Source organism: Aptenodytes patagonicus, chromosome 5 (assembly GCF_965638725.1).
Source record: "Aptenodytes patagonicus chromosome 5, bAptPat1.pri.cur, whole genome shotgun sequence".
NCBI classification, from domain to species: Eukaryota; Metazoa; Chordata; class Aves; order Sphenisciformes; family Spheniscidae; genus Aptenodytes; species Aptenodytes patagonicus.
This window is the reverse complement of record NC_134953.1, coordinates 10,428,692-10,456,677: the sequence shown is the minus strand read 5'-3', so window position 1 is coordinate 10,456,677 and position 27,986 is coordinate 10,428,692. Positions and strand designations below refer to the sequence as shown.

The following is a 27,986-nucleotide window of genomic DNA, read 5'->3' as shown; positions in this document are numbered from 1 at the left end:
TTCCTCCTCAGCCCACAAGGAGCGTATGGAGGGGCTGCAAACTCACTGACAATCATCCCCTCAGGCCTTGCCCAGTTACCTGGTCAGCTCACCTGCTTTCATCCGAGAGACCTGAGCAGCCAGCTCCTTGCAAAGAGCAGTGTCTCCATGGGGCACACCAACTGCCTTCATTTGGGTCCAGGCTGCCAGCGTAACAGCCTGCTCCCCACAAGCCTTTGATGACACTGTCACAAATCCGTGTTGCCAACCACCTCCGCCTCTGCAATCTGCACCGATGGACAGGACCGACTTTGCACGGTCCATTACTCTTGCTCAGCCCCTGCCAGTTCACGGTCACCCGCAGAGCCCAGATATCAGACCCGTGGGCACATGTAACACAGAAATTTTCCAGCAGGTTAAACAGTCTGAGAGAGCTTGAACTTCCATCCCCTCCTCTTGGAGGCTTTTGCTATTTCTTAGAGGCTTAGTAAGGTCTCCAGAAAAAGGGCGGAAAGAGGGAGTTGACTCAGAAGGTACAAGCAGTTGTCACGGCTAGAAACTACTTGCAGCCACTCTCCCCAGAGCTGAGCATCCCAAAAACACTACTGAATGCTGAACACAGTGGTTCTCAGCGGCTGCTCCTTTCCAGAGCAAGCTCAGGTAGAGGCTAGCCCAAAGCCAGCTGAAGGCTCTCCAAAGGAAAACTGACGTGCTGCATCTGGTGCAACCTGCACTCGGGCCAGGACCTACAACTGAAGCAACAAAGCTAAATTGAGACACTCAAAAATATTAAAACCCTTCTCTGGAAACTATACAAAGTACAATACTGAAGCTGCAGAGCAGCCTCCTTAGGCTAAAATACCCTGTCAGCTGTTCTACTTAGCCCGTGTCTCAGGAACACTCCTGCACTTCCCCGTGACATGAAACTCTCCCGATGAACATCCCCATGTAATGTTTTCCATTGTCTTTTCTTGGCTGAGGCAAGCCATGCCTTTTTGGCAAGAGCAACCCGGGCTCAGTTAGTCACATCCTCGTCACCTCTTGGCTAGACTACAGCTACGTGATACACCTGGGCATGAAGCCCACAGCACTTGGCAAATGCCAACCAGAAGAGCGTGCTGCAGTGGGAGCCCTGGCTACCACAAACACATCAAACCTACCCTCTGCTCCCTAGGTCACCTTTTGGCTTGGAAGCTAAGCCGAATTCAAGCCTGAGTCCTGATCTTCAAGGCATTTGATAGCATGGACCCCACGTGGCTAAAAGATCGGTTAAGACGCAAAGATGGAAACCGTGATCAACAATCAACAACTCCACCACTCTCCAAGAGCAGGGGACCCATCCAGCATGAGGCCGATACCACAGGGTATCTGCCCACCCAGCGTGGCAATGGCAGACACCACAGGGGCTTTAGCGGCTGCTGGAGCGGGGCAGAAGGGAAGGAGAAAGCACTAGCAACTAATCTGAGAACAAGCTCTTCCCGGCTGGCGAAAAATGAAGTATGTCTAAGATGCTGAGTAATTTCCTCCTTTTGCATATCCCGTATCTCTGCCAAGATGTGAGTCAGGTTCACTCTGGGTTTACTTTGCTTTTGCTCTTTTTTTTTTTCCTTTTCATTTTCATTTTATATAAAATAGTAACATCTGTCCCCTGAACTCAGATGAAGTTCTTGGTCCCTTCCCTAGCAGTGAATTCTCCAGCTGGCGAGACAAGATGCACTACAGCTAGGAAGTCTTGGCACTAATCGGCAAGATCTGCTACTTCATTTCAATAACAGACGCTAGAGCACTCCCTCCCAAAGAGACCCTTCAGGGCTCAGTCCAGCAGTTGCACCGAGGTTGTCCTAATGAAAGACTCCTGGTGCAGGTCCCTGGATGGTCTCATCCAGCAGTCTTCGTACTGCCCTCCACGGGGAGCAAGCTTGTGACATAGCGCTGGTTCGTATTTCCAATTGCCCAAGGGAAATAGGTAAAAATACCTTTGTTTCATTATTACTTGAAAGCGTAAGTACTAACTGTATTTGCTGCGGGCTGCTGATGGTGAAAGGTTTGGGGGGAGGGGGAGGCAATTCAAAATACGGTCCCTTCGTTGCTGCAGACCTTGAGCAGGGGTTTCAGCTTCCCTGCGGCATGTGGTGATAGAGATGGACTGCACCGTGGAAAGTGCTAGTGCTGCTATACTGTGTCTGCTTCTCTTGACGGAGACAAGCCTATGCTGGGATGGATTAAAATCTGGGCTGGGAAAAGATGTGGTCTAGCTTGCTGTCATTTTTGGCGGGCAAAAAAGCAGTAAGGCAAACACAAACCCCAGATTACTACCATTAAAAAAACAATGGTAATTTCTCATAAGCATGTCAACATTGTGGCTCCTTTTAAACTCTCCGCGTTTCTACTGAATTAACGTGTTTGTGCATGTTTTTGAACTGTAATCCATAATGCCTGGGTCTACTTAACCTTTCTTTACATCCTGTGCTTCTTCGTGTGCATTTTTCTTCCCATACACATCTATATGCCACGTTATGCATTTAGCAGGCTCCCTAAATACGGTCCGTAAATCACCCAGGGTTAAAATTCACTCCTCAATTCTCACAACATTATTTCCTAATCTCTAAAACATGTCAGTGGAAGAGCTTGAGGGTGACCTTTGGCATCATAAATCGGAGAGCAGGTTGACATGGAAATGACCTCAAGAAAATCAGACCGTAGAGTCACGCATCCAACTCGGTAAGAGCCTGGCAGGGATAAACCTCTCCCCTGGGCTCAGGCATCCCCGGGCCGGACGGAGAGGCTAAGCCCGACTTCTGCAAACCTCTCCCCGGGAGCACTGGGAGAGAGGGGACGTGTCTGCTTGGAGTGAAATGTGAGTGCAAACACGTCCGAGGCTTGCTCGCAGGGGGGACGAGCGTTCGGGAACATTTCGGGGAGGGATCGCACCCTGCACCACCGCACCGGGATTTTGCCGTGAACTTCGGTAGGAGCCAGGCTGGAGCCTAAATTACATGTGGCTTCCCGGAGAGCCATCAGCGGGCGGGAGCGCGGCGTTTCCCGCACAGCCGGCAGCCCCCGCGTCCCGGGAAAAGCGGCACGGTATTGCCAGAGAAGCGCTTCTCGGTACGGCCGAGAGCCGGGACAGAGCGTGCGGTAATTAGCCCGTAATTAGCATCCCCTGCAACTGCTGCTCCGTCGTGCAGGGGAACGCTTCCAGCAGCCGACTACGGACTCGGCTCCCCCCAGAAAACTCTGCCTGGCTGGTGGCTCTAACTGTACAGCCCGAACAGGCTCGCCGCGCCGGTACTGAGCGGATGCCCAGCACGGGCTCCAGGGTACCGGATCGCCAAGCGGTGAACAACGCACGCGGGCAACGGGGACGGCAGCGGTAACAACAATATATGTGTACATATACCTATATACATGGACACCCCCTATGTGCCCTCAGGGCTGGCAGAGCAGGGAGCCCAGCGCCCGGGAGATGCCCCCGGCCCGCCGCTCGCCCTGCCCGGCGCGGCCGGGGCGGCGGCCCCGGCGGGGCGGGACGGGGGCGGGGCCAGCGGGACGGGGGCGGGGCCTGCCGCCCTCCTCGGCGAGTCCGGGGGCCCGGGCTGCGGCGGGATGTAAATGAGGCGCGGGGCGATTGGGCGGTGGGAGCGCCGGGCGGGGCGCGGGGCGGGGCCGGGGCGGGCGGTGCTGGACGGGGCGGGCGGCGGCGGGCGCGCAGCTGGAATGGGGCGGGCGGGAGCGGGGCGCCCGGTGCAGCTGGCGGGGGGCGCCGGCCGCCCGCCATAAAGTGAATGGCCAGGGTGAATGGGAGGCAGTCGGCCGGCGCCCTCCGCCCTCCCCGTGAGCCGCGGGCCGGCAAGCGAGGCGCAGAGTGCCCGGGGAGCCGGGGGGATTTACTTTCTGACAGCGGCAGAGCAGCCCGGGCCGCGGGGCGGGGGCCAGCTTCGACCCTCTCGCAGGATTAAGGCCGCCCAGCCGAGCCCGCATCTGGAGCCGCTGTAAGTGCCTCTCCGTCCCCGGCCTCCCGGGCAGGGTTCTCCCCTTATTTCCCCGTGAGCCCCTCGGTGCCAGTCCGGGCGTGCGGCGCCGGCCGCCCGCAGCCCTTCCGACGCCGGCGCAGGGTAAGAGCATCCCCGGCGGGGCGGCTCGGCGCGCTCTGCCCGGCAGCGCGGGGGCAGCCCCGCTCCCGCCCGGGGCCCGCTTTCCGCCGCCTCCCGCGGGGCAAGGGGCGGCAGCCGGGGTCAGGGGGAGAGCGGGCGGATCGAGCCCTGCCCCGCCATCCAGAAGGGGTCCCGGGGCCGTGTGCGGCGGAGCTGCCCCCCCCCCCCCCCTCGCGCCCCGGCGCTGCCGGGACCGCTGCCCGCCCGGCGGCGGGGCGCGGCGCCTCCCCCACTCTGCCCTTGCAGGGCCCGTCGGTCCCCTGCCCGCCGCCGCCGCCGGGGTGCCGCAGCTCCGGCCGTCCCCTCGGGGCCGCCGCGGGCCCCTCCCGGCAAGCGCTGCCGGAGCTTCTCGCCGTTGCTAAACTTAGTCATTTTCCACTCGGGCGAGCGGGGCAGCGGCTGTTTAAATTAGCCGGGGCTCGCTGTAAATAACGGCGCTGCGGGCTGCGGCTCAGCTGTCTGCAGGGTCCGGGGGAGAAGGGCGCGGGGAGCAGAGGCGGGGAGACGCCGCCGGAGGAAAGGAAGGCAGCCCGACGGCTTTTGGACAGTTGGATAAATGATATTTATGTAACGGGCTGGCTCCTGTTTACAACACAGCCGACCTCCCTGCAGCGCCGGGGAGAGGGCGAGCCGGCCCCCGCGGACGGGGCGAACCTGCCCCGGGACGCCGCTGGCTGCTGCTCCCCGGCGTCCGGGGGCCCGACCGGGAATAACAGACCTGGCCGGGCTGCGGGGGAAGGAGCGGGGGGGGGGGGAGGGGAGCGCCGACCTCCGCGGCGGCTCCGCCGGGAGCTCCGAGCCGCCCCGGCGGAGCGCGGCCGCCCGGCGCTGGGAGGCTGCGGGCAGAGCCGGCTGTCGGGCCTCCGGGCGCTTGTGCGGGCTCCGCCGCCTCCCCGGCGCCGGGGGCACGGTGCAAACCGGCGTTCCTCCGTCCCGCCGGGTGCCCGGGAAGCCCGGCCGACCGCAGCGGGCGCCCGACGGAGCCCGGCACCGGCCGCTCCCCCGGCTATTCCCCGCTCAACGAGTGCGGCCCCGGGGGAAGCGCTAGCCCGCCAGCGCGGCACCCGCATGTCCTTCCCCCCGTCCTCCTCCTCGGAGCGGAGGAGAGGGACGGCTTCGCCGCGGCTCTGGCGGGGGAGGGCGGCCGAGGCGGGGGCCGACGCCCGCGCTCCGCCGCAGCTGCTGGAGCGGCCCCGGGGGGGCGGCGGGGCCCCGGGGGGCGGCGGGCCCGGTGCCGCCGAGCGGGGCACACCTGTCGGCCCCTCTCCCGGCGCCCCCGCGGCTGGACAGCTGAGGGGACGGGCTGGGGAGGGGGGGCGGGGAGCGGCTCTGCCCCCCCAGCAGCGCCAGGGCCCTGCAGAGGCGCTGGCGGGGGTCGGTGCAGCCCCCCCCTCCCCGCCGGGGCTGAGCAGCCCGGAGCAGCAGTCCCCCGGCCGGAGCTCCCGGGGCTCCGCACACCTTTCCCACCCGGCCCGGCGGGTTGTGAGATGCAGAGTTTGGCTCTGCGCAGGCGGCCGCAGAGAGGCACGCTGTTGCAGGACCCCGGGGCCCGGCAGAGCCCGGGTGTAAGCCCCCAGTCACCGCACCCAGATGATGCTTTGAGCTGGCGGTGCAGGAATCAAAACCAGTTCCTCACCTGCCTCCCCATTCCTTCGCCTTAGAGGGAGGCAGCCTCCCGACCGATGGGCCCACGATCCGTGCACTTTCCAAGTGGAGACTAGTGCTGAAGGCAAGGAGGGGAATTTGGCATCCCCCAGACAAGCTTGTGGGTCCTCCACGCCTGGCCCGTGGCCTGGAGGATGCTAGGGATGAAATGGCTCTATCCCCTCTGCAATTTTGGGAGATGCTAAAAGCAACAGCTCAGGAAGGTGCCTTTCAGGAGCGTCACCCCCGTTCCTGTCCCGCCTTCCAAAGGCAGGGAAAGGACCACCTTTCTGGTGATGGGATCAGGGTCTCCCTGGCTCCCCGCACTCCCTTCCAACCCCTCGGCCTGTTGGTGAGCCGGAGGGATGGGTGTTTGTGCAGGCTTCGATGGTGCCTTCCTGTGAGGGACAAAGAGCTGCCTGCTGGCTCCTGAGGGACCAGCAGAGCATGGTAGCTGCTTTCAGTCTCCACAAATGTCTGCAGAAGCAGAGCAGGGTTTGATTTTTTTTTTTTCATTAGCTAACGGTCGCACCATGCCCGGTACTCTTTACAGGGAGCCCTCGCGGGGAGATGTCTTTCCCCGACAGCCTGGAGCAGGGTCTGGGCAAGGGCAGTGTTGTTTCTGGTGTTACTGGGTTTGCGTGACCTGCAGCCCAGGCTCCCCCCATGAAAGCCCACCTATATTCCTGAGTTGTCTCCTGTCCGAGGCACTGGTTTAAAAAACGTATCTCTCTCTGGCAGAGAAACTGTTGCAAGCCTCACTTAATATCTATTACATTTCTATAAGGGCTTAATTCAGGCAATTAATAGATCTGAAAATTGTGACTGGATTGCAAAAGTATTGGTTAATGTACCCTATGGAGAGCTGGCAAAAAAGAGTGGCACCTTCTCTCTCTGTCAGATGCTACCCAGACCCTTGAGATTGAGAGGTGAGGCTGACTTTGGAGACTGCCAAAAAGAAAAAGCCAGAAACCTGATCTAGGAGACCGCTCCAAAAGGAAGATGAGATGAGCTGGGGACATGAGGTCTGTCTCGTGACCTGGCACATGTGCCCCGGCTCCGGGGACAGGGGAGGTACCTGGGCTGGGAATGAAGTCCCAGATGGGGAGAACCGGTGGTTTCATGCTGTGTGCCCTGTGTTGGGAAGGCAGCGGGATGAGACCGCGGGGCCGTGGAGGGAGGGGTGTCAGAAACGGGAGGCTGTGGCGTCTCCGAGCAGGCTCAGCGATTATATGGCTGTTTGAAAATGGGAGATTGCTATTTACTTAGGGCTTGACGGCAGAGGGGGCAAAGCTCTCCCTCTTGCCGTGGGCCGCCAGGGCCGAGGGCATCGGGCTGTGCCAAGCCTGGGCATTTGCTGTTGGCAGGGGGACAGCCTCCACCAACTGGCATCGAAGTTAGTGCTGAGACCGTAAGAAAAACCCTCTCTTGTCAACACCCGGCTGAAATGGGCTGGGGTTTCAGACAGCTGGAGAAAAAGGATTTCTGAGGCCAGCCCGCTGCGCTTCCCTTCCTCCCCTTTGTGTGCCGCTCCCCCTCGCCAGCACCCCTGCCCTCCTCCTGCCTCACCTCTGAATATTAATGCCTCTGGCAGATTGGATAATAATGTGACTGGGAATTGAATGAAGCTGGTTATTAGCTCTGGGCTTCCTTGGGGCATTTAAGGGAGTCCACAGGCTGTTCCTGGAGGCTCGGCAGCGTAAGTGACCGGGGCCAGACTCAGCGCAGAGGGGTTGCTTCTGTGGGAAAGGATTTGCTTGAAATCCTCGTCTCTGACCCTGGAGGAGGACAGGTATGGCAGCCTGGCTAGAGCCGCAAATTCCCGTGGGATGGTTAGCGATGGATCTGCCATTTTTCAGCAACAATTAAATATTAAAAGTTGTTTTCAGGAAGGAACTAGGAGATCTAGCTGGGCAGAAGCTGAGAAACGTTTCTGTTGTTATTAGGCTTTAAAAAGAGATGGGGAGTGAGTGCGGGAGGTCCCCCTCTTCCCCCCCACCGGTGTCGGAGTATTGCCCAGCAGATTCGGGAAGAGGGCCAATCCCCCGCACACTGAACAGGAAATTTCCTGCTAATTTGCAGGGTACAAGTTCAAGCTCGGAGCCCCCATTTCTGAAGAGCTGCACCTTACGATGTCTCTCCTCGGGAGCTCCCTAGCCTTTTCATAGGTGGATCTCTGGATGCTTTAGCACGAAGGGAAATATCCCTGTTGCGCAGAGGAGAAACTGAGCTCTGGCAGAATTACCTGATCTGATCTGAGCCAAAAATACAACCTCTGTCCCTTGACCCTCAATCCGACGCTCTTTGCTATCTCCCAAACCGCAGCTCCACCAGAAAATAAATATTTACACCCTGTTAACTAGTGCAAAAGAGGAGGGAAACCAGAGCTGAATTTGCAGAAGCTGCTATTAATTTAGTCCATCTGATTTTTCAACCGTTCCAAGTGTTCAGAGATGCATTAATGGGGCTGTAGCTGCTGGGGATCTCAGCTGATGTGGGGAGCTGGGTCCTGCCTGCATTAAATTAACCCCTCAAAAATCACCATCAGAGCTACTGTGATTGAGACACCAGTTTGTAAACCCCTGTCAAAGAAGTTCCATAATCCCAAATCTGAGAGCCTAAGAAACGCTTCTGTCTGCAGGATGTAGCACGTATGCTGCTCTATTTCACATAGCCCTGATCCTGCAGACTACTCTTACTAAATAAATGCATTTATTTGCTACTTAGGGAGCTTCAGTGGGTTGGCACGGGCTGGAAGGCTCAGTGCCTGCAGAGCTGCCTGTAAAAACTGAAAAAGTACAAAGATGAAATAAAACGAATGACGGGGGAGTTCGCAGTTACTTTCGCCTCTCTTTCTCCCTCTTCGTTCCTTCGTCCTCCCAACCTCATTTCACGCAGAAGCACCCCCCCCCATTGCCTTTTCTCCCCCTTCCAGTGCTGCTATTTATGCAAATCTAATTTTCTTAAAAAAGCTTATTATAAATGACCAGCAAGAAGCATGAGGATTTAACTGTAAATCAAGTTGACCTGTCTGTGTGTGGACATTTTTATTTACTCCTCTTTCTGAAAAACAAATAAACAGAGAATCCCTCCCAAATAAAGCAGCAGCTCCCCACTTAGATTTGAACACACTTTAAAAGAAATCTCTTTTGTTTTAGCCATTTTTATTTCCTGTTTGTTTCTGAGCTTAGACTTGACAATGAAAACCACATGAAATTCCCTTTTTGTTCCATCAGTTTTATTTTTGGTGCCACAATATCCCAACTTCTTTTTTGTTTTGTATGCACTTATTGCAAGGTTATTTTTTAAAGTAAATTCATGGAAGTTTTCCTCCAAAATAAAATAAGTAAGACTTTCTAGAGGACAGGAGGTACCAGGATGATTAAAAAAATAAAATCTAAATCTTTAAGCTAAATTAATCGATCCATAAAGGTCAGTCTGGGTATGGATCCATACCTAACCGGGGAGAAATTCCAAAGTGATGAACAATACGCACTTTTGTGTCCCATTTTAAAAGGGTTTTGCAGCTTAATTTGTGTCGGGTGGGTTTTAATAACGGTGTTTAAAAAACCCAGTGCTTGAGCTCAGATGTGCCCCCCGGTCCCAGGCCACGGTGGCCGTTCCCGCTGCCCTGGAGCTGCAGGTGGGGTTTGCTGGCAGGCGGGGGGGGGGGGAGGCAGAGGTATTTCTGGGTGTAAGGTCCCTGTCCCCAGAGCAGGCAGGCTGGGCCGGGCAGCTGAAGGGAGGCGGTGTGACCCAAGCGGCAGCGTTTTGAGACAGCTCGCTTCCCTCTGCCCCATCCCTTTTCTCTCTGAACCGCTTTGATGGGATTGCCCGGGGGCCAGGCTGGATGAGTAATTAGGCCTCTGCAGCTTGCTTTCCTACCCACCCAAACTGCCTACCTCCCAAGGCTCCGCATGGGATGCAGCCTCTAGCAGATGGAAAAACTAAGGATTTGGGGGGGGGGGGGGGGGGGGGGGGAGAAGAGACAGACTTTGTACACAGTCCTTAGGCAGCACAGTGCATTTCAGGATCCTGAAATTCAAACCTCTCGTTTTGCTGCTTGCGATGTCTGTTGTGACCCCAAATTTAGGGACGTGGGGCAGTTTGCCACGGCCCCGAGCGGGGCACCTGGGCGAGAGGCTGCGGGCTGCCAGCCCTCCCTGCTCGCCCACCTGCCGTTCCTCCTCATTGCCCCCGATACGCGCAATTTAACCGTTCACTGCGGGCACACGGCACGAAAACCAGGCGATGTGTGGGCCTGATCCTGCCAGCGCAGGCCGTTTGCAAACCGCTGCAGGATCGGACCCAGCGGTGTTTGCGGTGGGGAGGGCTAATTGCCTCCCTCGGCCCCCTTCAAACAATGTCTGGGTAAACAGGCTGACCTTCAGGGCATGTTGCAAGGTCCATAAAGGCGGAGTGGGGGAGAACGAGCTCCAGCATCCCTCCCAGAGCCACCGTCCCCCTGCCCCAGCCCTACCAGCCGCAGTATCCCGAGGAAGAGGGGAGGGATACTGTGGGCTGAGATCATCCGCTTGTTTTATTTACGGCAGCCTGCGTCCTGCAAGGGTTTTCCTGCCAGAGAGCTTTAAAAAAAAAATTTAAATATAAATTGCTTGGGGGGGAAAAAAAAAGAAAAAGACAAATCATGAGGAAACCTTACAGCCAGGCGCAGCAGACATCGGCTCCCTCCGGCGCTGCGGGTTTGCACTGTGAGGCAACACATCCCTCGGAGCGAGCCAGCTGCTTCTGGGCTCTTGCTGCCTTAACCAACAGAGCCGCTCGTTGGCCATGGTGGCTGGTGGGGCCGTCACGGCACCCTTAGCAGTCGCTACTTTTCCCTTTGCAGCCCTGCAACCCTCTGGGTTCCAGCACCACCACCACCACCCCCCCCCCCAAAAAAAAAAAAAAAGCTCCTTTCTAGCTGCTGGTTTTGCCAAGTTTTGTCACAGAACAAATGTTTATGATCAAGTCGAACTTCTCCAGAAAGGATTTCTAGCAGAAGTGCTGACGGATGGCAGACGCGGGCAGCTCTACGGTGCACTGAGGTCAGCCAGCCGTAAGGGTGTGACGTGCCGACGGCATGGCGGGATCCTTCCTGACCTTCAACCCCCTGCATCACCCGCTTGATTAGGGGCTTTCTTGAGCTTGTTTACTAATTGTGAGAATCATTTACATCTTCGGTAATATCTGAGTCATCCGCCGCCCTCCATCTGCATACAAAACTCCTGACAGCAGCTGGAGTCATAGAGCTCCAGTCCTTGATCTCACTATCTGAGTGTCCCTAAAATGAGCCAACTTTATGGCCGCAGAGATACAGAAATGACCCTGCCATGCTGCTGCGAGCACAGCCCCCACGGGAATCGGGCCAGTTTCCTTTGACTGCTGGAATAATTAGTCAAATTCATACAATCGCCCAAATAAATACAGCAACGCATACCGATCTGCTGATGCCAGCCCCTGCTGTCCTTTGCTGCTGCGCGAGCAGCGCGTGCCCAGCGCCCGAGCTGCAGGCAGGCTGCCTGTGCCTCTCACTCCTGCCTGGGATCCTAGTTTGCAGCTGTCTCGTCTCATTCCCGGCTCTGCTTCTGCTCAGCTTGCAGGTGCAAGGGGAGATCACAGTCCCTTGTACGCTGGGGCTGTGCAGCTATTTCTCCCGTGCAGACGCAGGCAGATCACGCAGCGCTGGCACGGGTCGCTTTGGAGCCAGCCTGCCGGGGCTGCAGGAGTGGGCAAGGGCAGGCAGGGACAAGCAGCATCGGTACGTCCGGGCCAGGCAAACACCGGTGCTCTGCTTTAGCGGGTCCTTTGTTTCGGTTGTGAGATTCTCCCAGGTAGAGTTTCTTACTGAAATCAGTCTCTTTTCTCCCTTCCCTAAAGCAAAGGGATTAATTTCTCCAAAGGACTTTTCTCCCCCTGTGCTCACACTCCCAGCACTCCTGTGCTGTGGAGCCTCACTGTGCCAGCAACTTTGTGCGATCGCAATTTGTTCGGGCAAAACTGAGCCTTTGCTGATTTATTTTGTTCCAGATGCCTAACAAACAAAATAAGCCATAACAAAGCACGGCTTTATTAATATAACTGCATAGCCTGTCAGAAAGAAAAAACCTAGTCCTGGCTGACGGAGCCAAGGTGCCGAAAGCCTCACCGAGGCAGGGCATTCAAGGGATACCAGAAACCCAGCTGGACACAGCAAGACCTGCTGTGCAATGCTTACAAGAGTGCAAGAAGCATGAACATTTAGTTTAGGAAAAAAACAACTTTGCAGAAAGTCTGGCAGGACTTTCCTTCTGTGTTAGCATTAGCTCTTCGTTTCCAAATTGCGGGCGCCATTTTGAAAACCAACCAGGTAGGCTAAGGGCAGCACTGGGGTCCAAAGATACTAAGGCAAATAGCTTAATTTAAGCCAAGCCCAAGTGTGTTGCCCTGTCTCTGCAGGCCCCCATGCTTTAGCTCAGCGGGGTCTGCACCGGTCCAGTCCGGGGGCTGCAGATGCACCCGTTGGGGAGGACAATGAGTTATGTATGGTGCACGGTTACAGCAGGGCGCTTCCCCGGCGCAGCCCATCAAATAAGCGAACGGGACACATTCCATTGTGGGCTTTTTTTGCTGTGGACATGGGTATGGAGCTGTCAATCCTTGGGACGTTTCCACTGTGATAATCCTCCGGAATACAGGCGATTTATTAACCCTCTGCTGCTCAGAGCAGAGGTTTTGGCCATCACCCTCCTCCACAGCTGGAGGCTCCTGCCGAAGCAGAGGAAGCAAGCGGCTTGCTCTCACCTTGCAGGCTGCTGCCAGCCCCCAGGGAAAGCATTAGGCAGTGTCCAGCAAGGCTGGGCATTTCCCTAGCACCTCTTATCTGAGGATCTGGAAGCACTTAGAGGAATTTTGCTTCATTGCCTCTACCAGCTCAGATAGGCTCATTAGCATCATTTCTGAGATGAAGGATGGAGTCTCAGAACAGCCGAGTGGTTTTACTTACATCATAAGCCAAGTCAGCGACAGTGCCTTATCTCCCCATCCTCTCACCACCTCGCCGTTATCAGGAACTTCTCCGTGGAGCCATGCACAAAAAGAGAAGAGAGTGGAAACAACCTGGACACCCTCCTCAGAAAGCCAGCCTGTGCCGCTGGCTGCGGGTAGGAAGCCCAGCAGCAAGGGCCCGGGGCTGCTGCGGTTAGCGTGGCACCACGCACTGCTGGCGACACTCTTGCAGCCCACACTGTGTGCGGGGTAGCGCCAGCCAAGCCAGGCAACTTGCTCTGACAGCAATAAGACACCAAGCACCTCAGGGAGCTTTGGCAATGCCTACTGATGGGAGGAAAAAAAACCCAAACCACGTTCCAGACTTCAAAGCAGCACACACTGCTACGAAACCACCTAGCGCCAGAGTTCAGGGGTTAGTGCCCAACTGCAAGGACTAAATCGAGAAATAAAGTTTATTATAACCTGTGACTCAGTGCTTGCTGGAGGTCGATGATCCATTTCTGAGTGTGCGCCCGAAAGTGCTGCTCAGCCAGCCTGGGGCTGTGCACAGCCTGAAGTTTTTGGAGGCAGGCAGCTTGCTCTCCTGTCCCGTAATGGCTCTGTGCTCTGGGTCACCAGTTGGCTGCTGCTGTTTATCTTCCAGTGATTAATGGTCACTCTTGGTTCCTGCTGCAATTCCATTAAGATTAGAGACTTAAAGCTACACCGAGACATTTAGCAGTGGGTAACCCTGTCTCCCCATAGCTGTATTTCTGTAGTCTTGAGAAAACGAAGATTAACTCTTGTCTTGTGTCCCATCCTTTTTGCTTTCTAGCTGCAGGGAAAGAGCCCCTCACAGGCAGCACTTGTGTCAGACAGCAAAGAGAGCCTGGCTCTCAGGTCATCGTGCGATTCATGTGCTGTGCACGCTGTGGCATTTGAAATCCCAGACTGCAGGCACTCTGATGGCACCATCCCCTGAACAAATGCATGGATCCGGAGAACAAAATGCCCTTCCAGGAGGGGACAGGCACAGCCTCAGCCCCTTCCCCTTTAACATGGGGCAGAGGAAGAGGCAGGGGCTGCTCCACCTTAGCTCAGCCTCCCCGGGGACCAAAGTACAGAGGCAGATCATCTTCCTGAAAATGTACAGTCAAAGAGAGTCCCAAATGTTTATCTCTGCTGAAAGTAAGCCAGCACACAGGGAGTGCGAGTATGAGAGGAGTGAAGCAATCGGCCAGACTCCATTGGGAATCTAGTTACTCCCAGCAGTTTGACTTCTGGGATTGATGGAGCAGGAAGAGACAGCTCTGACCCTAAGACATCTAGTGTAACATCATACCTTCACCTCAGGGGATGGAAGAAAGAAAAGACACCGCCTGCCCCCCCCCCCCCCCCCCCCCAAACTGGTTGCAGAGCACCTTTCAGCCTGAGGGATAACCCTGAACCCTTTGTGGAGATCAGCAATCCCAAGCAGAGGCTGCGGCTACCGCGGCCCTGGCTGGAGGCACAGGCGGTGGGGGAAGCTCACAGGTCTGCGGGGCAGTGCCGATCTGCTGGAGGGAGCCCGGCTGGCTGGGCTTCCCCCCTGCCCACAGGTCACCAGCGGTCCGTGTGCTGCTGCCTAGGGATCCCAAGTACCAGGTCCCTGCTGAAGCACCCCTGCTTGCCCATGGGAAGCCAAATAACATCAAAACAACCCAAGAGACAGCTTTTCCCCTTCAGATCAACCTGCAGAAGCAGGTTCAGCCGGTAGCCTGCTCCCTGACGGTAGCGCAGGGAGTTGAGCAGCACGCACTTGTCAATCTGAAGGCAGCTCTCAGCAGGCAACATCCACATCACAAAAGCCACCACTATAATTAGCCTTACTTGGCTCGCAGTCAGCCTTTATGTTTCCTTCCCGCCCCTCCAAAAAAAACAAGCAAAGGCATCTTTGCTCCCGGGTGATGGAGCAGCGTGTTACTGAGAATCAGGAGAGAGGTCACGGGGACCCTCGCTTGCTCTTTTTGGGTAAACAAGGTTGCCCTCCTCGTGTAGAAGTGCCCTCCTCCTCCTGCCCCAATGGCCCTGGCTTGGGCAGCCTGGCACTGATGCAGAAATAGAAAGGGGGTGAATTTGAAAGGAGAAAAAGCCTAGAGCCAGAGCTGCTCTCTTCCCCCTGCCCTCTACCGTGCCCGCGGGGCAGGGACGGCAGCTCCCCATCAGCTGGAGGGACCTGCAGAGGCAGCCACCGGCACCATCGCACAGGAGCCAGGGAAAGGATGCACACGGGTAGTGACTGGAAGAAAAGGCGTGTTTGTTACAGAGTTGGGAACCTTTATCTTGGGAGCAATTACATATGTCAATGGAAGGAGTTACAGGTGCCAGAGCAGGCTAGGAGCCAGGGCTAGTGTTACAAAACTGAAACCTCTGAGCAAGCCTGGCTGCATGTTGCTAGTACAGGAGCTGTCCCTAAAGAAACCGTTCTTTTACGTTAAAAGAAAGTGAGATGAAGACTCAGATGGAGATGATAAATTCGATTTTGTTGAAAGACATTTCTGAGGTGCCTGCCAATATCAGTAACTCCCTGAGACCAGGCAAACAACTTGGTAGAAATACCATGAAGGTTTAGCGCTGACTCTCAATGTCTCTGCCTACAGTGAGATCTAGCCAATGTGGAAGAAAGCTCCTTTAATTAAATCCGAAAAGGCTGTATAATCTAGAATAATACCTACAGCCTTTTGCGTCAGTGGCATGGGGTTGCCTTTGGGTAAATACATTGGTACAGAGCTCACGTGCTGTCCCCATTGCCGACTTTTCCTGCGGTCCTTCATAACCGTGCTGAGCAGATCCCCCTCTCCCTTTGCTTTTGCTTCTCTGTGACCTGCTCACAGCGAGCTGAGAAGGCCTTCCTTGATGCCACCATGTAGGGCACATGCAATAGGTATGTAATTATATATACGTACAAAATCTCCTCTCTGAAATCCTCCTAGTTTTAAATTCAGTTCAAAAAGCCAACTTGTTCTGAGCCGCAAGTCCCAGTTTCAACTTGAATATGGGCCACACTTTAAAATCAGTTTCAAACTAGGTGCCCACTGCATCTCTGAGGCAGGCCAAGCACGCTATGTTGTGCCCAGCGGCTTGGATCAACCTCATAACCACTGCACGGCTGCGGTTCAGGATGGGGCATGAATTTTCAATACTGGGACTGGGTTCCCCTGAGCCTTGTACCTTGTGTTGTCATTTACATGTATGGAACCAGCTGTAAAATACTCCCCCCTGGTTTTCCCATCTCTGCTCTAGTTTGCACAGATCAAAGCAATGCAAGATGTGCAAAAAGAGTCTCAAAGCAAACAGGACCCTGTGCAGGAGGACACTGTCCTTCAGTTACAGCAAGGCAGGAGTCTGAATTCCTCCTTAAATCTGGTCCAGTACAGAGTCAAGCCCTAGAAGAGAGGAAATTGTGCTTGACAGATGCAATCATATGCAAATGGCTGTAGAAGAGGGGAAATTATCATCTACAAACATTGGGCAGAAATTCCATCTGCCGCCGCCTCAAGAAGGGCTCTTAATAAATTCTGAGACAGCAAAGTGACACACATCTTAATCAAGACTTAATCCATGGAATTAATTCACTGCGCGTTTCTGCATAATTCCGAGAGTAATGCTAAAAGCCATGGCAATATCAGCAGCAGATGGACTCCCCCTACTCCATGCAAAGGTATTAAAGAAAACACAGCCCCTATCACATCACTTCATGTACGTACACATGGCAAAAAGCAACAGGGCTGTGCCCTGCTTGCTGCCAGGAGCTCACGCAGCCGGCGGACATCAAAGGTCAGGCTCGCCGTGGGGTAGAAATGGAAACCAGCCTCCCGGCAAAGATGGAGCCCCTGCTACTTCTCTCCCACAGGAGAGGAGAAGCCTGGAGCAAGGCAAAGGTCTGGGAAACCAGCACCAGGTCCCTTCATTAGATGCTGCTTTCGAAGAGCGCTGATTGAGGCCAGTGTCAAGACAGATTCGTCGGCACCTGGGAAAGGCTGGGGATGGAGGTCAAGTGAAAGGGAGAGCGAGGGAAACTGCTGGGGGTTTTGTGAGCAAGATCTGCTGCAGAAACCAGGCGGATAACCATTAGAAACGGCTCCCTGCCCTCTCACCACGGCCTGGGAAGCACGCTGCAGGTTTTGGGGTCAGCCTTGCCAAGGGCCCTAGCGGCAGCCCTGCTCAAATTGGCAGGAGGTTTTAGACAGCTCTGAAAATACATTCTTAGTCACTGTCATCCATCTCCAAAGGAGGTGCAACAGCTATGTGATTAATCTCTTGTTTACATGTCTAAATGCTAGCGCAGTCCAGACGAAATACTGCCTTCAGCAGGCACCCTCCCCAACACGTAAGGATTCGAGGGGCCGAGCAATCCTTCACCAGCCAGAATCCAGTCTTCACAACTGACCTCCACCTGCAGTTTGGAAGTCCCAAACCTAAACCCAGGGGTCCCAGATCCTGGCATGGTGCATCAGCTGCTGTTATGTTTTAGAGTGAGAGGCTCCCTAGCTGGGAAGGTGAGGTATTAGCTGGGATGACCAGAGTTTCAGGAGCTGCTGTGACCCCCTCAAAGCGGTCCAGACTTCAGAAACCATTGCACCTGCACTGGTGGCAATGCATAGTCCTGTATACGGCAGGGTTATGATCTGAAACCCAGATCATAACACAGGGCCAGCTCACCTTTCCAAGGTGATGTGGCTGGGCTTGTAGCACTTACTGCTTCATGCCTGCCTCTTCAAGAGCGCCCAGTGTGGTCCAGAACAAAGTGGTGCTCTCAGCCGAGCTCTTCTGGGCAATACAGGTGGAGAATGCGGGGGCCTCGAGGAAGAGCATGGTGAGAATAATTGATCCTGGGACAGAGAGGTGTGGAAAGAGGTGGTAGAGGAACCCCAGTGGTGCCTGCAGTTGTGGGGAGCAGCACTGCCAGCTTCCCAGCTGGGATACTTTCAGCCAGGGGACGTGGCTCATGGGCACAGGACAGTCACTTGAGGGGACACGGGGAGCCTTCAGCCAGGATGACCTAAGGCTGGAAGCAAGCTGCTGCTGCAGCCAGGATCACTCATTCCCAGTCACCCAAGGGCGTGTAATGTGATTCCCATGTTAATTCAGGCTCCAGAGGTCCTTATGCACCCCAAAGGAGTCCACTTGCGCTGCCCCAGGTCCCTGCTCGCAGCAGCGGCTGTGCAGGCAGACGTGCCCTTCCTATCAGTGCCACGCACAGGACTGCTTTTCTTTTGGGATGTGCGCGTGTACATCTGCGTTAGTGCTCTCTGGACAGCTTTACTTGGGCTTGACCGGTTTATGGAGAAGCGAGGGAGAAAGAGGAGTGAAGCTGGGCAGGGAGGATGGGAGAGGCGGGATGTCTGGGGAAGGTGCTAACAGCCCTTGGCTGGCCCAGAACCACTTCCTCAGATCTCCGTTACACAGCATGCTCCCGGCGTTGCTATTTCAGTCTGAATGTCACCTATAAATTGGAGGATCTTTCTCTGAAGGCTGCAAATAGAAGTGTCACTAGATGATCTTTGATTTATAGGGAAGCTCAGCAGAAAGCCTGGCATGTCCATTTTCCAGCCAGGAAACTCAAAGGGGTCCAAGGATCACGCAGAGATCCTTTGCTTTTCCTAGACCTTTCCTCAAGGGTTGGCAAGTCCCTCCCAGGGCGGGTGGGGAGAGGTCACACACAGAGATTCATCTCCCTAATCAGCCTGTGCCTGCTGCTTTTTCAGATTCCTCCTCCTCCGCCACCCATCCCTGCCCCATGGATTTCAACCTGCTGGCAGATGCGGAGGCTCGCAGCCCAGCCTTGTCTCTCTCGGACTCCGGAACCCCTCAACACGAGCACAGCTGCAAAGGACAGGACCACAGCGGTGAGTGCAAGGCTTAAGATGCAAGAGAGGCCCCGACCCGTCCTTGCGGGTGGATCCGGGTGGCCAGTGGCTTGCAGGAGCTGGCTGCGGTTCTCCCGGGGACATGCTGAGCTTCCTCTTGTACCGCGAGCCAGCACAGTGCCGCAGCCACACAGCCGTCCCAGCAAGCAGGGGGAAGGCATAGGGGTGCGTATCACAATGACAGCCATCGGGAGGGCAAGAGCACCATCCTGGCGATGGGGTTGCCTGTCCCCAGCTGCAGGAAGCCACAGCTGACAGAGGGCGTGAGTCAGGCAAGCCGGGTCACTGCCCAACCAAGATTTTATTGTATTTGCCTCAACTGGGTCCCCAGAGCAGGAGAGCTCTCCCCGCAACATTGGAAATCTCATCCAAGGCACAGAAGGCTGCACCTAGTTACAAACTGCCCTTTTGTTTTTTTAAACTCTGTTTAAATTGCTTAGCTTGAAACTTTCCATGCTGCGGGTTAACCTTGGGCTGAACTTTCCAGGTTCAGGCAATAAGAAGGAAGAGAAATACTGTCTTGCCCCTGCTTTAATTGAAAAAGCCTGGTTGTCTGTGCCTTGGTGCAAGGCTCCACAGTGGGCTGCTCTTGTCCCAAGGAGGTGCCTCTGACCATTCCCAAAGGCTGAACAAACCCCAAGCCTACCGCATTCTTTATCAGGCTCTGAAGAAGAAACACCACCATTCACACCTGCTCAGAAATCAGCTACCAAATGCTATGGCTTCCCCTGGATTTTGCATCTGTCCTGTGACTGCTCCATCCCTTGTTGCTCTGGATGCAGCAGGACAATGCAAAGCTGCCAGCGCGAGGGGAGGCGAGGGCCGGGGACAGCCTGCTGCTCCCCACGTAAAGCCTCCAGGCTCACCTGTGTGCAAAAGCTAATAAGCAGAATCATAGAATCATTGAGGTTGGAAAAGACCTCTAAGATCGAGTCCAACCATCAACCCAACACCACCATGCCCACTAAACCATGTCCCTAAGTGCCTCATCTACTCGTCTTTTAAATACCTCCAGGGATGGGGACTCCACCACTTCCCTGGGCAGCCTGTTCCAATGTTTCACCACTCTTTCAGTAAAGACATTTTTCCTCATGTCCAATCTAAACCTCCCCTGGCGCAACTTGAGGCCATTTCCTCTCGTCCTATCGCTTGTTACTTGGGAGAAGAGACCGACACCCACCTCGCTACAACCTCCTTTCAGGTAGTTGTAGAGAGCGATGAGGTCTCCCCTCAGCCTCCTTTTCTGCAGGCTGAACAACCCCAGTTCCCTCAGCCGCTCCTCATCAGACTTGTTCTCCAGACCCCTCACCAGCCTCGTTGCCCTTCTCTGGACACGCTCCAGCACCTCAACGTCCTTCTTGTAGTGAGGGGCCCGAATGAATGATGCAGATTAGAATTCTCCAGAGCAAGTATCATGAACAGAGTTACGCTGGGATAACTATGGTCAGAGAATCCACCCGCCGAATTCCCCAGTGCACACGTACCTTAGTTGGGCACATCCCCAAGCTCAGTGGCTCCTCGTCAGCTGCTTTGGATGCACGGCGGTCGTCTCCATTCAAGTGGCCTTCCCGATCAAGCCCACCCTGGCACGCCGCAGAACTGCCAATTTAGGAGCTGATTTTTTTTTCCATTAGGCATGAGCAGCTAATTCCAGCTATGACTGCAGTCGTTTCATTGAGTGGGCGAACGTGCACGAGATATATTCCACAACCTATTTTGGGTTGACAATAAAGGCTGGGTGCCTGGCTATGTCACTCCCCACTGTCTTAAACGGTCTAGAAGTAAAATGGTTCCGGGAGGTGGGTGTTTGCCAGCGCTACCTGCATGCAGAGGCTGGCAGCTTGTGCATTCGCACCAGGCAGGCCAACGGCAGCCACAAGTCACCGGTGTCAGGCAGAGCAGAGCACACCACCGAGGGCTGCCCGGGACGGGGCAGGGCTGTGCTTCTGGCACTTCTTGCCTCTCCTCAAGAGAGCAGCCTCCCTGCTCCTCCTTGACTCTGAGGATGAAGGAAGCAGAGCAAGAGATCCTGAGGAAGGGAGCACAAACCTTGTTTGTCTGGGCTCAGCTCTCGGAGATCCCAAGTGTCCTCCGATGGCGTGGCGTGGTTTGTCACACCTTCTGTCAGGTTTCAGGTCAGGGGGAGAGCGAGGATGAGGAGGGAGGAGGTGAGGAACTGCCCTGCATCTGCCCGTATTCTGCTCCTCAGCATGGATTCAGGGCACCCACAGGGTCTCTCCTTCTTGCGAGGTCCCTTGTTTCCCTGTATTGCCACACTTTTGGTCCCCGCTGCGACGCCTAAGCTCTGCACCATTTACAGAGGGCGCTTTTCCCCTGCCTAGAGAAGAAGCAGAAGCAGACATGACACTCCCTATAAGCAATGCTCAGGAAGAGCCACAGGTAGCAGGTACGGAAACGGAGAGGACAATAAGAAGAATGTGTAGCTGCAGAGATTTTTCCAGGCTCAAAGTCAGGATTCCTACATCTCCTTGGACTTCACAAGATTTATGGAAAGTTCTACACCAGAAGGTGTGGAGAAGACAAATACCAAAGCAAGATACTTAGTGAGCTCTTCCACCCAGATGCAGCCCATAAGCCAGTGGTACCTCCGCTCCGTTCTCCTTCCCTCTTGGTATAGTTTCTTCCTGCGTGAAGAAGGGCCGTCCTGAGCAGGAGCTCCTGATTAGGGCACAGCCTCCTGCTTCGCAGCAGCCCCTTTGGAAATCCGCATTTGTCAGGGGCTCTTGTGGGAACATATCCCCTGGATGTATCAGGCTCTTAATTAACCCAGACTTAGCAGATGAACAAACAAACCAAATGTTGTCCCTTCATCTGTACTGAGCCATTCCTAATAACTAGCTCAAATGTGGTGGCATCGCTCCCCTTTTAATCTGTTTTAGAGTTGGATAATGCAGGAATCTCCCTCTTCCAACACTGGCTTAGAGCACTGAGCTAGAGAAATCAGTTTTATCTCTTTGGCAAGAACCACTGTAAAAAAGATCCCCATTAAGAGCGTGCTTCCAAGAGTTCTGCTGAACGTGGGATCCCCACATGAAGATGCTCATGGGAACAAGGAGAGTACCACGAGACCACAGCCAGCTCCTACCGTTCCACTTTTCAGGCCCTATGGCTTCGTCTGTTTCAAGAGTGCACTGGGAAAGTTCTCTTGCGGGTACACCCTGGATGGAAACACAAACTGGTCCTGGCACTGGGAACAGCAGACAGCACCTTCCTGCTCAGCAGAACCAGCTTGCACCCTGCTGTTGTGAGCAACAGCCAGCTCGCTCTCCTTGCGTTAGCTTTCCTGCTGGTGGATAGCATTAAACGTGCCACAGAAGCGGAGGCGGTTGGTGGGGAGCCTGCGGGGAATCCACATTGCTTCAGTCAATGCAACGCATACCCGTAGAAACAAACCTTTTCTGACCGCACACAGGTTTTCCTCCATGAAGAGCTAGTGCATGTCCTGCAAACGCTCTCTGCGACTCCAGCGTTGCTCCCTTTGGAGAAAAGCGGGTGCAAGGAGGGTTTTCCCAGGAACAACAGGGAGAGGATTCTGAATTAACACGCTGCCACGGGAATGGGGTAGTGGCACCAGGTTCCTGGGACAGGAGTGTCTCCCAGGGCCGGGCTCCATTAAAGCACCTGCTGTTGGGTACGGCGCTGCCCTGCAGCAGAGTCCTTTCTCTGTCGGGGCTCAGATGCTTTTCAGCCTCTCTCTTAGGCTCTCTCTTTCCCATTTAGCTTTTATGGGGCATATTTTTCCAGAGCACATCCATCTGACTTGAGGAACCCTTTTTTTCCTCCCCCAGCTGTATTCCAGGTTACTGTTTTCTCGCCTCCCTGCTTTTTAAGGGGCTGTACAAGACACCTTCCACGTTAGGATTTTTCTGAACTTTGAAGCCTTTTAAGCTAGCTTCCACTTAAAAAAAACCACAACCAAACAAAAAAAATCCTTTTAATCTGAATCTCAGCAGAATGATGCCAGAATTTTTTAAAGGTTCTTCTCCCGGATGCAACAGTTTGGCAACTGTTTGCAAGGATTTCTACTTAGTTTAGCTGAGTATTTCCCACTGTAAAAGACTACCTCCCCTCCCTGCTGAAAACCTGATTTTCAGTTGGAACTGCTTCACCTTGCTTCTAGATCAGAGGAAGGAGGCGGCAAACATCAGAAATTATTTATTTTCACTGGAATAATTTTCTTCTGTGGTGACTTGTCTTGGTTCCCAGCAGAATTAAACACGAGCTATAGCTTTCCTCCTTGTCGTTGTCCTCCATAGATTGCCCAAGTGCTCAAATGTGACATTTTCTTTTGATGATGGAAGATATTTATATTTGCATTCTGCCCCTGTTTGCAGAGTACCGACAGGCCCAGGAGGGGCTGTGGCACAGAGAAGTACCTGGCTGCCCACCTCCAGCCACGGCAGCCCAAGGCTCAGCATTAAGGCCCGGGCTTAATGCCTAGGAGGAGGCTGAGCTGTACTTTTCATTTAGGTACCAGCGTGAACGCTGGAGAGTTTAAAGATGTTCATTTAAGGGGCAACGAAATGAGGGATCTCCGAGTGAGGAGGTGGGCAGGGGCAGAAGGACAGGGAGATGCTGGAGTACTTCATGGCAAGGTCTAGGAGAGGCCTTTTCCTACTTTTAAAAAATAAAAATACGTGCACCTAAGTAAGGAGGTAGAGGAGTAAGAAGGGAGGAAGGATAAAAATTTGTGCTCCTCAGGTTTAGGCAATTTAAGAACCTCAACTTGCTATCATTGGCAATTTGCCTTTTCCCATCACTTGTCCACAAAACCACTACTGGATCTTTTGCTGTGTCATAAGTGGCAATTTCCATTCAGTTTTTCTAAAGGGCGCCTTAGGCAGAGAGTTTTAAGCAGAGTAGGAAACTGCCAGCCTGGGTAAGTTCTGCCACTATCACCCATCTTAACTGCGACTACTGAAAACCAGCGATTGGAAGTTTGGAAAATCCAAATCCAGTCACTTGGAAGCTGACATCCATTACAGCAGTTAAATGAGGGCAAGCCGTGCTGCATCAAGGGGCCGTGGGTTTTGGTGCAGGGTGGATGCCTGCTCGCAAGGGCGAGGGAGGGAGACAGGACCACTCCTGTGGGTGCAGCTGGAGCTGCTGGTGGCCGCAGCAGAGGGGGACCTCACTGAGCACGCTCTGGTTGCCCCAAGGACGGGCTTCCCAAATGCATCCAAGCCTCCGAGTTAACTCAGGGGATCTCTCCCACCTTTCTGTTTTCTCGCACAGACACTGAGAAGTCCCAGCAAAACCAGACGGACGACTCCAACCCTGAAGACGGCTCGCTCAAGAAGAAGCAGCGGAGGCAGAGGACGCACTTCACCAGCCAGCAGCTCCAGGAGCTGGAAGCCACTTTCCAGAGAAACCGTTACCCAGACATGAGCACCAGGGAGGAGATTGCAGTCTGGACCAACCTGACAGAGGCACGAGTTCGGGTAGGACTGCAGCCCTCCCACCTTCCCGGGCTCGAGCTTGTGGGGAGGAAGCCAGCTGTGATACAAGCCACCAAGCTGTCCCCAAACCAAGGAAGGAATTAGGGGCACTAGAAAATGTCCCTGTCCTGAAAACACCTCACCAGGCTCTACACCCAAGATTTGACACATCCAGCCACGCACACACCCCGTGCTGGTGGTGCCTTCCCCATCCAGTGCCACCTTGCAATAACACAGGGAGATGCAAAGCCCAGGCTCTGCCCCACAGAGCCCCACCAGCTGGCTGCCCCGACCCGGCAGACCCCTTCCTTGCAGTGCCATCGTCCCCCAGCCTTAGCCTTGCTGGAGGGCACTCTTTGGCGTTCCCAAACCACTGTGCAGTCACAGGCATAGCGTGGCAGGGCTCCAGCTGGAATGAGAGCTTCTCTCTGCTACTAGAAATATGAGATAGCACCATGAATAGCCTTCCAGCAGCTTCCACACTCTAGGAAGTTATATTGTTTGAGTCCCTCCAACACTAACAGATTTTCCTGTTAGAAGATAGACTTCTAACACCCCACCCCAAGCTGGTCCTGAGGTGAAGTCAAAACAAGAGAGGTTATTTCCTCCACTCAGCAGCTCTCAAACCACATCCCCCAAATACTTTGCTCCCAAGTCACACAACCCCAACCCCTCCTCTTGGGCTGTGGTCACTTGGAAATATGGCAAGTATTTTCCTCCCTTTTCCCCTTGTAAAGGGCATCCGTTTGTTGAGTGAGGTGGGTTATTCTGTGCGTTGTAAAATGGTAGTGGTTGGATTTTGATCTAGGTGGTGACTCTCACTGGGAGATGACCCTGCAGCCCAGACATCTTGCTGCAACACTTCCCTGATGCTCAGCTTCCCAGGTCCCTGGGAGCATCCCCGGCCCTTCAACAGCTCTTGCCTTGCTGGGCAAAGGGACTGGGGCAAGGCCCCTTCCAGGGACAGCCCAGAGCGATTCCCATCCCCTCCCTCTCTCTCTCTCTCTCTCAGGTCTGGTTCAAAAACCGCAGAGCTAAGTGGAGGAAACGGGAGAGGAACCAACAGGCCGAACTGTGCAAGAACAGCTTTGGAGCCCAGTTCAACGGACTGATGCAGCCTTACGACGACATGTATTCTAGCTATTCCTACAACAACTGGGCCACCAAGGGGCTCGCCACCAGCCCGCTCTCAGCCAAGAGCTTCCCGTTCTTCAACTCCATGAACGTCAGTCCCCTCTCCTCCCAGCCCATGTTCTCCCCACCCAGCTCCATCGCCTCGATGACCATGCCTTCATCCATGGTCCCTTCCGCGGTGACTGGAGTACCGGCCTCCAGCCTCAACAACCTGGGAAACATCAACAACCTGAACAGCCCGAGCCTCAACTCTGCTGTCTCATCCAGTGCCTGTCCTTACGCCTCAACAGCCAGCCCCTACATGTACAGGGACACATGCAACTCCAGCCTGGCCAGCCTGCGGCTGAAGGCCAAGCAGCACGCTAACTTCACCTACCCGGCGGTGCAGACGGCAGCTTCCAATCTGAGCCCTTGCCAATACGCCGTGGACAGGCCCGTATGAAGGGCTGCCCTCCGCCAACCAGGGACTTGACCTTAGCCTGATAAAAGGAGACCTTTAGCCCTACAACAGCGTACGTCCTGCAGAGAATGAGAGTGAACATGAGAGAGCAAGAGAGCGAGAGAGAGCGAGAGCGAGCGGTGAGCAGGCAGACGGACCTCTATGAAGATTTGTCTAACTATCGTATGGTGAATTTTGACTGTCTTTCCCCTCCCAAACCCCTTCCCCTCTTGCCCACCAAACCTCCTCCTTCGTGGTAAAGAAACCAAAACAGTCTACTGGAAGCCCCATGGGGAAATAGGAGCCCCGACGTGCGGGGTGCCTGACCCATGGGCAGCAGAACCAAGTGTGTTTCAATCTGCCCCCCCAAGACCCCAGGGGTGAGCTCCCCAGATCCCCAGGACAGCACGGGCAGCCAGATGCCACCCCTGCAGGGAACAGCCAGGGACAGGGCAACGCAGGGGCTGCCATTTGGTGCTTGGCTGACCCCTTCTCCCTGCATGCGTGCGAGATTTCAGTTAAAGAAGTCTTGCCCACTTATTTATCACACAGCCAGTAAGGAAAGCCGTGTCTCAATCGATTGGCATCTCTTTTTATAATGCATATATACACATGGCCCTTCAGACTTGAAGCCTTTAGGAACTGGGAGTTGTAAGGATATAAAATATGTGTGTGTATATATATCTTACATATATACAAATACATATATAGACATTAAAATATGCTTTTTTGTTTTGTACGTGAAATAACCTACAAAGTAGACCTTAAAACAAAAAACCCATAAAGCAAGCACATCCACCGAGGCAGCATCCTGCCTGTCATGCTTTACTGCTTCAGTCATTTCCAGTCAGACAGGAACACCTTTGCCAGTGTACATCCAAAGCATCCCCTTTTGCAACAATCAGCTCCCCCTTGCAATCTCCTTCCCTTCCCTTCTCCAAATCCCATTTCCAAAAAAAGATAATAAAATAAAAGTTGGCACAATCCCTTTAAGGCTTCTGCCTGTCTGGTTATTGAGAGCACAAACCTGCATCTGAAGACTCAGAAATCAAGCGCCAGCAGCCCAGGCGAGAGCGAGCATCCTTGGGAGCGCCAGCACGAGGCAGCCCGAGTCAGAACAGGGGCCTGGGGTTTGGAGGGGCCATCTCTCTTCCTCACTTACAAATCAAACACCTGGCTCCTCAGGACAGCAAAAGCCCGTGGAGGGAAAACAAGCCTGCTCCCTGTCTGCGTGCACCCACTGCGGCAGGAAGGTCCAGCCTCTCCTGGCTCAGGCTTCCCCGCCGTGCGGGATGGGGCCAGTGCCTTTGATCTCCTGGCAGCCCAGGGCAGGGGAGCCCCTACAGGCACTCCCACTCTGAACAGCCGTCCCCAGTTCCCCCTGCGCAGTTTCTGTTGGGAAAGCTGTAAAACAGAGGTGGCTCTCCTGAGATGTACAGGCACCAGGGGGACCTGCTGCTTCAGCCAATGCAGAGGGATGCAAGCGGGTTCCACCAAGGGCCCAAGGAAGCTCCACGGGCAGCAGGGGAGCAGGACATCCCTACCCAGTGCAGCTTCCTTTCCCTTCATCAGGCACACGCTCCAAGGGGAAAGCACAGCCCCAATATTTTACTTTTCTCTTAGGAAAAAAAAAAAACCAAACAAAAACACATCACCACAACAAACTATGTTCTTTGGATGAATGGACAGGCAAACCTGGCATAAACCAGGTTTCTGCAATGTTGTTAACATGCAGAGAGGAAGTAAGTTCTTCGCTAAGAAGGGATCCTCACTAGGACGCAGTAAGAGGTCCCTCACAAGCAAATCATATGAACCACTCAGTCTTTGCCAAAGCCTATTCCACAGGGAGCCGCTGCTGCTGAAGGTATTGATGAGCAGATGCTGAAAGCAGTCACAGATGTCAGCCCAGCTTCACTGTAACAAAATTATTCTTTGCTCTGAGTTAATCCAAAATGAGGGAGCCAAGTTACCCTGCACTGGAACAGCTACTGCTGGAAGCACGACCCTATCTGCAACGTGCATTCAAAGATCAAGCATAAACATCTAAAACATAGACATAGCGCATCCAAGACAAGACCATTCATTGTAACCTGGATCCTACCTTGCCGCTGGGCACCAGTGCTGCTGAGGTAGCTTCAGTGGTTAGTCTCCATTCTGTGCTGGAGCCTCCATCCAGCAGCCTTCCACCAAACACATGCCTTGTCTTGGTGCTATTGTGCTTAACTCCCTTCTCTGCTATGGCTCTTCCCCCTAAGGGAAGAAAGAAGGACCTGGGCTTCTCTCTAATACCCTCTCCTCC

At 54.5% G+C, this 27,986-nt stretch overlaps 1 protein-coding gene across 1 annotated transcript; it reads left to right on the top strand.

Annotated features, from left to right (window-relative positions):
* The first annotated feature begins 3,728 nt into the window (after positions 1-3,728).
* PITX3 (paired like homeodomain 3) lies at positions 3,729-26,680 on the top strand. The gene is made up of 4 exons (XM_076338636.1): positions 3,729-3,971; positions 18,494-18,634; positions 23,912-24,117; positions 25,127-26,680. The coding sequence occupies exons 2-4, from the start codon at positions 18,526-18,528 to the stop codon at positions 25,688-25,690; spliced, it is 879 nt and encodes a 292-aa protein (XP_076194751.1). The 5' UTR covers positions 3,729-3,971; positions 18,494-18,525; the 3' UTR covers positions 25,691-26,680.
* Positions 26,681-27,986: the final 1,306 nt, after the last annotated feature.

Coding starts and splice junctions, on each gene's coding strand:
- PITX3 (XM_076338636.1), top strand. CDS start 18,526: ATGGATTTCAACCTGCTGGCAGATGCGGAGGCTCGCAGCCCAGCCTTG. Junction 18,635..23,911: donor CAAAGGACAGGACCACAGCG/GTGAGTGCAAGG, acceptor TTTCTCGCACAG/ACACTGAGAAGTCCCAGCAA. Junction 24,118..25,126: donor TGACAGAGGCACGAGTTCGG/GTAGGACTGCAG, acceptor TCTCTCTCTCAG/GTCTGGTTCAAAAACCGCAG.